The following is a 10,391-nucleotide window of genomic DNA, read 5'->3' on the forward strand; positions in this document are numbered from 1 at the left end:
ATAATAATAATAATAATAATAATAATAATAATAATAATTTAAATAATAACAATAATACATTATATAAACTGCTCTCGGTGATCGGACCGCTCTGGTAACACCCATAAATATACGAAGAACAAAAAAAAATTCTTCATGTGGTGCTTCTCTTGTTTTAGATTCGCCTTCCGCAATTCCGTTTGCTGGATTATTTGTTTTTCGCTTGAAGCGTCAAGGACGTTTTTTTCACCTTGTTTCACTGAAAACAAGAGGAAAAAGAAGGATATAGGTTTTTGATTATTGAGGAAAATTGCCCGAAATTTTTTTTTTATTACTTTTCTTCATGAACTATAAAAAAATGTTAAGGCCTCGGGAATTTTATCTAGAGGGGAATCAATTAATTTTAGTTATCCTTTTATTTAAAAATATTTATCAGTTATTTCTGTTACGAAAAAATATTTAATCATTAGTTTTGACTTGTAAATGATGAATTTTTTTTCTCCTTCGGATAGTTTTATTATTATTATTATTATTTATTATTATTATTTATTTATTTATTTATTTATTTATTTATTTATTTATTATTTCGGTATAAAGTAAATAGCTTTGGAATTGCAGGAGCAATGTTGTTTTTTATATTCTTTCGAAGAATTTTGGGAAACCATAGCTTTATTTTTCCATTTTGAAATTAGAAGTTGACGGGATTCCTCCCAATTTTTGTATGTCTTTATTTTTAAGAAAAAAAAAAGAACCTTTATTTGATTTTTTTTTTTTTTTTCTCTTCTCTTTTTTTTGGATTTCTTCATATTTTTTTTTATTAAATAGGTCGGTGTTGTTTGAGCTGTTTTTTTTTTTTTTTTTTTTTGATTCTGTTTTTTTATTTCTTTTCCTGAGAAATTGTTTGCTAAGATACCAGAATTATTCTCTGTAGTAATGGGTCTGTTGTTTTTATTTTCCTAATATTATAGGTGGAATCTATTCCCCCCACCCCCCTTTCTGGCATTAGTGTGCGTGGATCTCTCTCTTTGTTTTAGAGATTGCAAAAAAAAATAAAATAAAAAAAATGGTCAGACCTTGCGTTTTTTTTCATTTATAACAATTTGTTGTATGGGAAAAGTATGTTTTAGTAAAATTATTTCTATATGATTGACAAACGGTAAGTTTTGAGGCTTTACCCAACCCTCCCTCGAAGTTTTGAGCGGGAGATTGGTTAACGGATCTAGCGGGAGTTTCATTTTGTCGGACCTTTTTATTATTATTATTATTATTATTATTATTATTATTATTATTTAGAAAAACTCCTTATTAAAGAATTAATTATAGATTGTAATAGAATGCAACGAGGATACTTCTATAAGAAAGAGAAAATGTTTAATTTTTATTTTTTATTTTTATTTCTTTAGTTCTTGAAATACGTTGGAAAAAAAAGGTATTCTAAATACAATATGGATTATTCCCTTGTATTTTTTTTTTTTTTTTTTTGGTGATCAGAAGGGTTGGAGTGTGAGATTGGGATGATCTATTTATTGAAATTGTTTTTTTTTTGCCTTTTCCTTTTTTTTTTCTTTTAATAGAAAGGAATATTTTTAAATCCACTCTTAAACGTGGATTTTTCGGGATATTTTATCGGCGTTTTTTTCCTTTAAATGGGGTTCTGGAAATTTGGTAGAAAGAAAAAGAATGGAACTCAAAATTCAACATCCCTTCCTCCAATCAACGGAAACGGGCAGCGTAACGGGAGAAGACATTCTACTGGAACTCAATCATACCGCTCGGAACCGAATTATGGAGATAATTATCGACGATCGACCGTGAATTATCAGTCTCAACTACCTCCATTGTATGCGAACTATCCCAATTCAGCTCAGAACAATGGTGTATATATGTCTTATGATAATGATTATATGGAGTATCAATCAAATGGATTGCAGAAAAAGGATAGCTTTATGGATCCACAATTACAGAGAAATGATAGCTTTATGGATCTACAATTGCAAAGAAATGATAGCTTTATGGGATATGGGTTGCAGAGAAATGATAGCTTTATGGGTCCACCATTGCAGAGAAATGATAGCTTTATGGGGTATGGATTGCAAAGAGATAATAGCTTTATGGGTTCATCAAATCGGCTTACAAGAGGTTCGAGTTCTAACGGTTTTGGACTTCAACCTTGTGGTAGTTTTGGTGTTGATACTTTGAATCGATATGATGAATCTGACGATTTTGGAGGCAGATATGTAGAGCAGAGTCAGAGGAGGTGGACTCAAGGCCCTCCCCCTCCTCCTCCTCCTGTGGATGGACGAAATAGACAGGGTGTCGCTTCGCTAGTTCGCAAGCAAAGCGTCCTTCATAGGAGTGATCTGGATCGGGGAGGTGGTGAAACTATTGGTCGCCCGGGTGGTAGACTTGTATTCAAGGGAATTGAAGAGTGGTAGTGCAGAGCTTGTACTTCACGAATAAATGCAGAAATTTAATCTCTGGAAATTCATCACTGTTGGACGCTTAATTTTTCATTTATTAAAGAAAAAAAAAAGATACTTTTTCCTTTTTCGTCCGCAATGCTGAAATTCAGAGACATTAACTCTGCACATCGGAAAAGCAAATATAGTGAAAGGACCATAGGGTTATTTTTCTTCTTAAGCTGATGATAAAAACAACTGTATTACACTTTTGCTCACATGGCTAAAAATAACCTTAGTGATTCATTTCACATTGTATATGTGTTTAGGTACCTTTTTCTGATAATTTATTTCCCTTTCTTGTGTGGTCGGCGTTTTTTTTTTTTTTTTTTTTTCCAATCAACATCTTATATGACTGCTGGTTATTTTTTTCCTTTCCCCGTATAGAACATTGACGTATTCCTTCCCTCTTTTTTTTGCTTTTTTTTATTTATTTAATTTCCTTTACAGTCTTTATTTGTTTTAATGCCTTATGTGTTTAGACCTCTAAGGAGAATTTGAAAATGTGGTTTTGCACACATTTTCATACTTCTCTTTTGTGTCATTTTTTTTTTCTGTAGTTGTTTTTTTTTTGGGTTATTACGAAAAGGAAGCCAACGAACTGTGACACTTTTTCGTTTTTTTTTTTTTTCTGTTTCTTTCCTTTTTCCCCTTCTCTTGGTTTTTCTTTTTTTTTCACTTTTTCATGTGCCTAATTCATTCTCTTTGCCAGCATTAAAAAAAAAAAAAAAAACTATGCGTGATTGTTATATATATATATATATATATATATATATATGTCTCTCTGTCTCCGTAACTGTGTTTTTTCTTTCCTTGTAATTGCTTTGAGGGATGTGTAATAGCACCAGTACTCTCTCTTGTGATGGTCTTCTTAGTTAAACGCTGGCTTTTTTTTTATGATCTCGGAGCCTAATTCCTTTCTTTTTTTGTTTTGTTTACCTCTCTTTCTGTCTGTAACATGATGAAGCTTTTCTTTTAATTTTCTCTTCATAACTGACATTCCATAAAGTCTTGGAATAGAGGATAGTAATGACGAACAAAAATTTTAAAGTATCTGTTCTTGTTTTTTTTTCTTATTTTTCTTTTCTTTAACATTGATTCCATAGATTTTTTAAGAAAAGGGGAAGGAATATCGAAAGATATTCGTAAATAAAAGAGGTGAAGAATTCCAGTGATATACTAAATTCATGTTTGCCTTTGATTTTAGTATACCGTCTAGTGAAGCAGAAGACTACTATGTTGATTTTGGTGATCAATTTTATAAGGGGTCTATTCCTGATAAAAAGGATAATAGTGGTACCGTGAGTAATACCCATAGTACGGATCAGCATAGTCATAAAGATGACCATCAAATCAATTTTATTGCAGATGATTTCTCTTATGGTGGATACTGTTACGGTGGTGCCATGGAAGGAGATGATGAGAGATTTGTATCATCTTTAAATGTCCAAGATGGGGTCAATTTTAAATATACTATGCAAGATTATCCTGTTTTTGATTATAATGCTCCACAAACTAGTGGTAAAACTGTTCCTTTGACATCGTCACCTTTACTTAACAAGGGTAGTCACGATTACGGATATAGTGCACCTCTTCTAGGTTTATTGGATAACTGGAACGATAAAGAGTCAGGCTTTGGTTATGGTCTAGATGCTCTTATTCATTGTGTTCAGTTTGGATTTGGACCACAACCTTCTTTTCTAGTGGCAGCTCCCTCTTTTTTTCAAGAGATACGAAGTAAATCACAAGATGTTTATTACGATTTAGACGGTATAGAAAACGCGACAATATCAACAGAAACATATTCTACAAAAAACAATACCTCTAATGCAAGAGGAGGAGGTGGTGGAGGTGGTGGTAGTAGTGGTGGTACCCGCAAAAAGAGTGATAATATCTTTGGAGATGCAGTAAAGGGACGTACGAATTTAGCACCTTTTGGCTTTCCAGAACGACGTCGATCATCTGGTGAAGGTTCTACTAGAGAGCAATATGCTGATAAACGAGAAGCATTCGCAAGAGAAGCTCGAGGTTACATGCAGGAAATGGGTTTCATCCTTAGTCAACTATTTGAAGAAAATGATAATAGTGTTAATTATGGGGGGAAAAATATGAATTCCAGCACTACTCGTAAAATGGATGCAGCTAATTTAGAAGCTGTATTAACTGGAGAGTCAACTTCGCATATTAAACCGCAATTGTCATTACCATCTTCAGCTTCACCCAAACGAAAAAAGTCAGATTCTGTTAATTTAAAAAATGAAGCAATCACACAAGGAAAAAAAACATCCTTAACTACTACATCATCTAAGCCTCAGGAAAATAAAAAGGCCTCTCCCACAGGAGAAAATAAAAAAAATATAGATATGGAGTACCCTGTTTTCGATGTTGATACTTTACGTGAATCTCTTATGTGGCCAAAGTTTACTGTAAAACCTTCTCGTGGCGGGAGTTCAACAAAGAGAGTATCGGAGAGAAATACTGCATTATCGGGTAGGCTTGAAGGTCCAGAAATAAGTGAAGTATCACCGACTACGCAACAAGAAAAACGTCATTATTTTGATGACATAATAGACAGTATGGAATATCCTTCTATAGAGGGTCTTAGAGGTAATGCCATGTTTTTGTCATCAGATGATCTTCCGTTATTTCCGCAATTAGCACGCACTGTTACTGGTAAAGAACTCTCAAAGTTCACTGGACCTCCTACAATGACACCAGAAGCAGAACAAGATTTTTACAACCGGTTAGAGAAAGATCTTAGAGAGCAAGAGCAACGTATTGTGGAAGCACGAAAACGAGCTAATGATAAAGCTGAACGGCGTGTTTCAAGGATGGTAGTTATTGATAAACGATATGCCAAAAAAGCAGATGCCTGTGAAAAGTCTGATACTAATCAAATCAAGAAATTACAAGAACAACAAAAAGAGAATGAAGAACGACGAGCTCGTGTGCAAGCATTTTTAGAAAAACGTCGTGCCAAAGTATCATCAATGGAAAAAGAAGTGAAAAAAGAAATAATACCACCAGAGTTAAAACATACTGAAGTATGTACTTCCTCTGTAGAAGAGGTACGTGCATCAAATGCAACTTCTGGACGACGTATATTTCATGAGCGGAGAAAAAGTAGTACAAAACCTTTGGTTCATGTAGCCGTCCCATATCTTGATGAACAACAACTTGAAGAACGGTATATTAATGATACACTTATAGAACCAGAAGTACCATCTCGTAGGGAAGATAATATCGACTCAAAACTCCATGTTAGTTCATTGGTAATTGTGCAAAAATCAACAGAAGAGCAAAGAAATCGACGCGTAAATATTGCTTTGCAAAGTGATAAAATAATAGAAATACGTCAATCTCATGAAATGCCACGATATTTTGAGGTTGATGAATACTTGGAATCTTGTGATGATAAAAATCTTTACTCTGTAACCCTTTTAGGATTGAAACGAAAATTTCTTTCAGGTTTTAATGTAGCTATGTTCTTGGCAGGAAGTGAATCAGCATTATTATTGAGTTGGAGAGCTGTTCGTGAAGTAATGGAAGGTGTGTTTCGTGACCTTGATAAAGATAGTGAGTTGTTTCTCTCTGTTGCACTTGTTCGTGAAGGGCTTACACAGGACCTTCTTTCTGAATCTGGAAGAATGGTAAGGACAACGTTTAACTTTTCAGCATTACTGGATGTTACCCTTGATAATGTTTCCTATACCAAATTACAGGACTTAAAACACTTTTCTAAACTTCTTGCACATGCTTGGGAGTTGGCCAGACTTAATCAGACTCATCATAGTGGTTTTATCGCTGTATCTATTGTTTTAAAACAGATAAAGGAAAATGATTTAATCTTATCATCTATGTTGGTTACAAGTGGTAACTGTTCCGTAGATTACCTTAATGGGGTATTAAGAAAAGATGGTCGAGAAGTAAATCGTTTATTTAATGGAGCTTTAGGTGGTTCATACTTTACAGTAGCCGTTTTAGCACTTGATGAAGAAGATGAAGGTGTTGTGCAACTCATGAATACACAACGCAAACTTGCATCTATCAAAAATAGACCTGGTATCCAAGGAAGTGCGAAACGGTACATTGAAAGGGCCGAAGAGGAATTAGCTAGTTGCAAAAGGAACGATAAGGCTAAACTGCTAAAGTGTAAATATTTGCAAGAACAAGTTTTAATGTTAAAACGTGCTTTATTTGATCCTAAAAAATATGTTCCAGGGGAAGACGTGAATGAGTTAAGCAAGCGTCATTCCACCCAGAAAACCAATGTTAAGAACGATGGTTGTAAGGAATCCTCCTCTAAGGATCCTAATGCTCCTCTCTTGAGTAAGAAAATAGCAGTTATGGATACTGTACAAGAACACAAACAAGGAAAAAAACAACAACCACAACCACTCCAACAACCACTACAACTACAAACGCCACCACAACACTTACAAAGACAGAAACCTAGTTCAGGGAATTCCTTGATAAGTCAGGATACACCATTAAAGAAACCTATTAATCAACCACCCTCACGTCTATCACCAATGATTATACAGGAGAAATTAAAGCTACCACCTCCTATGGAGAAACCCCATCCCACATCCAAGTCCCCTGTGCAAGTATCCCAAAATGGATTACCACCCAAAACGGTAAATGGTTCAAAAGATAAATGTGTACTTCCAACTCTTGCTAGTGTTTCCACGTCTCTGAATAAAATGATTGTACCCAGTACAAATGCCCATAAGAATATTCATCCACCTCCTCCTCCTCCTCAAGCAACGACGACAACAACTAGTCAAGGCGGTTTAGATGCACTCGCACTAGAGCCTGTGAAGCGACGTGAAGGTCGACGTCATCAAATTTCTTCCACATCCCACCCAGGAGGGAAGGAACCAACAATGGTAAAGAATTCTTCAAATGCTGCAATATCTAGTCAAAGGATTCCATGTGAACCGGTACGGGTCCCAATACCTCTTAAACTTCCTCCTTGCAGGGAACTATCTCGTATCAAGTCTGAGAACTCATTAATGAGTCATCAGAATTCTACTCTGCAGAGAAGATTGCTAGAAGGAGGAGTGACAAGGGATGTCCCGTTAAATCTTTGTCGAAATTCCAGTACACCTTTAATACGTTCACTTTCCGTTTCTGCTACTGTTGGTGCAACAGCGAGTACAAGGTATATTAATCGTACGGAGGTTCCTTTGCAGAAACCAATGTTTAGAGATCTTGAGGCATTATCTAAAGGATCTGAAATGACTTTAAGTGGAAGTATCAGTCCAGAGATGTGTCCTTCTACCTCACATTTCTCGCGTGCAAAAGGTATGGGTGAGAATGCTGTACGAACTCCTCTCACAGAACAAGAGGAGTACGTTGAAGAAGAATGTGACGAATATGAAGAAAGAGGGGAGAGGAACGTCAACGGGAAGGGTAATAATGGTAATATTCATCATCATCATCTTGTTAACAGTGGTGAAGAGAATGAGCAAAGTTCCGGGAGAAAGTATGCTCCCTCTACTGATAGTTCAATTCCTAGCTTATCTAAAGTACGAACTCTCGTCATGGTAGACTCTGGATGTAATGAATCAGCTAATGTAACTCATGATGAAACAACAGTTATTGTAATGACAGATGATGATTTTGAAGAGTATGAAGTAGATGAAGTAGTTGAACGTTCAGATGATTCTGAGGGTGTACAGTCAAAAGTTTTAAATGAGTTACGTGATACATTTCTTCTAGGATGTAATGCAGCTATTCTTGCTGCTGACAGTCGTTCTTCTGCGTTATCAACGATAGCATTAAAAAGTGTTGTTCGTGAAGTACTGGAAGGTATTACTGAAAAATCTGATTCCCCTCACCCAAAGTGTAGAGGTACACTTAGTATATCAATAGTTCAGTTAAACGGTGAGACAGTTCTTGATCTTCTTAAAGAGAATAGTACAGCGCAAAAATTAGTAATAGCTATTTCTCCTATTTTTGGACCTTGTGTACACAATGTCACTCGTCTTCGTGTTGATAGTGCTGTTCTTTTTGATTCCATGTTAACATCATCTCTTACTCGTGCTGCAGAAAAAGGACGTGAATATGGAGTTGTTTTTGTATCTATTGTTTTAAAACAAAAACAACAGGGATTAAAAGATGTTTTGATATCATCCCTCGTTACTTGTTTTGTAGGAGAAAATGTTGGACTCTATGCAGCTGTGTTAGATCGTAGTCCTCTTGTCCCTCGTCCATTATTTCACTACGCCTTGGGAGGTCCCTGTTATACAGTGGCCCTGCTTGGTTTTAGTGGAGCCGAGACTCGGGCAAACCGAATGCTTGCCGTACAGAAACGTCTTGGAGAAGTATTAAACCGTCCAACACATCCAGGCAGTATTAATAAATTTATTAGTGGGATTCATAATGATCTTGAACCCAGTTTACGCAAGAAACTACAAGAACAAGATGGCGATGAAGCTGAATCTACAAGAATCATTCTAAAGCGTCTAGGGGAGATGGCACGAGATGCGGAAACCCTATTAAAAGATTTTTGGAATAGTGAACCAAAGGCGTATCTTAATGAAACAGAACCATCAAAAATAAGGGATAGTCGTAGTCAACGAAAACCACCGTTAGTAACTTCGACCAACGCTAATGATGGAGAAAAGGTTCGTTCACTTGTTTGTTGTGAACAACGACTTCTTGGAAATGGTTCTATAGCAGTTCAGGGAAATGCTGTGTTGACACGTCTTGGAGAATATGTCTGTCGTTATGATGTAGATGAAGTAGTAGAAAGAGAGTCTGGTAGTAATTCTTTGCCATCTCAACTGATAGATGATCTTGTTCTTAAATTTCTTTCAGGGCAAAATACAGCTCTTCTTTCTGCTGATAGTAGAAGTTCTGCCGTAACACCTCTTATTCTCCGAAAAATAGCGTATCTCATTTTATATAACTTAACAATGGATTCTGAGTCTGCACCAGCAAATGCGGAATTACTTGCATCCATAGCGCTTGTTAAGGATGATGTAACAGTTGATTTATTAGCTGAAGATGAAGATAATATATTTCATCGCTTTGAAGTAGAAACAACACCAATATATGGTCGACGATTACGTGGTGTTTCATATCATATTGTGAATACTGCTGAAAAATTTGACCATCTTCTCGCTTTTGCTGTTGATCGTGCTGCTCCCGCATTACGATCTGAAGATCCTGGTATTATGGTAATTTCTCTCATACTTACACAATACTTTGAAAAACCAGAGAGTGACGTGCTTGTATCTTCTTTTATGGCAACAACTGTATTTGATAATGTCTCTCACTATGCAGGAGTTCTTCAAAATGATCCCAATGAACCAACAGATCTTTTTAAGAATGCACTTGGTGGTCCATGTTTCACGGTTGCCATGCTTGGTTTATGTGATGAAGATGAGGATGTAGGGAAATTACTTTCTATTCAAATGGAATTGGCCCATATACGTAATCGTCCTTCACCTCTTGTAACTGTTAAGCAACATATACGAGATTTAAAAAAAGGAATTACGATGCTTCGTAATCATGCAGAATCAACTGAGGATGAACAGCAAAAAAATTATATTCGAGAAAAGATTGCCCAAGCTGAAGGTTACCTTCGGGAAGCAGTGGAAACCCTGGAAGTTCCAGTGAGAGAAAAGGGTTTTGTTCCACTTGGGTCCCAAATGTAGGAAGGTGTTTTTGGTCTTTTTCTTTACTTGACTGACCATTCTTTTCTTTTTTTTTTTCTTTTTTTTCTTTCTTTTTTTAACCTTCATATTGTCATGTAATTGTTTTTTGTTTTTTTCTTTCTTTCTTTTTTTAACCTTCATATTGTCATGTAATTGTTTTTTGTTTTCTTGCGGTGTTTCTTTCTTTGTGTTCGTGCATGTATGTGTATCACTATTTTCCTCGCTCACGCTTGACTTCGCAGTTGATTTTTGCTTTTTTTTTGCTAAAGAAAAACCAAAGAGGTGT

At 35.7% G+C, this 10,391-nt stretch overlaps 2 protein-coding genes across 2 annotated transcripts; both read left to right on the plus strand.

Annotated features, from left to right (window-relative positions):
- Nucleotides 1-1,625: 1,625 nt before the first annotated feature.
- TM35_000232170 (uncharacterized protein) lies at nucleotides 1,626-2,414 on the plus strand (the record flags this gene model as incomplete). Its single annotated transcript, XM_029027457.1, has 1 exon — nucleotides 1,626-2,414. The coding sequence occupies one exon, from the start codon at nucleotides 1,626-1,628 to the stop codon at nucleotides 2,412-2,414; it is 789 nt and encodes a 262-aa protein (XP_028881312.1).
- A 1,211-nt stretch (nucleotides 2,415-3,625) lies between these two features.
- Nucleotides 3,626-10,105, plus strand: TM35_000232180 (uncharacterized protein; the record flags this gene model as incomplete). The annotated part of the gene is made up of 1 exon (XM_029027458.1): nucleotides 3,626-10,105. One exon carries the CDS (start codon nucleotides 3,626-3,628, stop codon nucleotides 10,103-10,105), a length of 6,480 nt encoding a protein of 2,159 aa, XP_028881313.1.
- Nucleotides 10,106-10,391: the final 286 nt, after the last annotated feature.

The sequence above is a fragment of the Trypanosoma theileri genome (genome assembly GCF_002087225.1).
Source record: "Trypanosoma theileri isolate Edinburgh chromosome Unknown TM35_Tth_23_V1, whole genome shotgun sequence".
Lineage (NCBI taxonomy): Eukaryota > Euglenozoa > Kinetoplastea > Trypanosomatida > Trypanosomatidae > Trypanosoma > Trypanosoma theileri.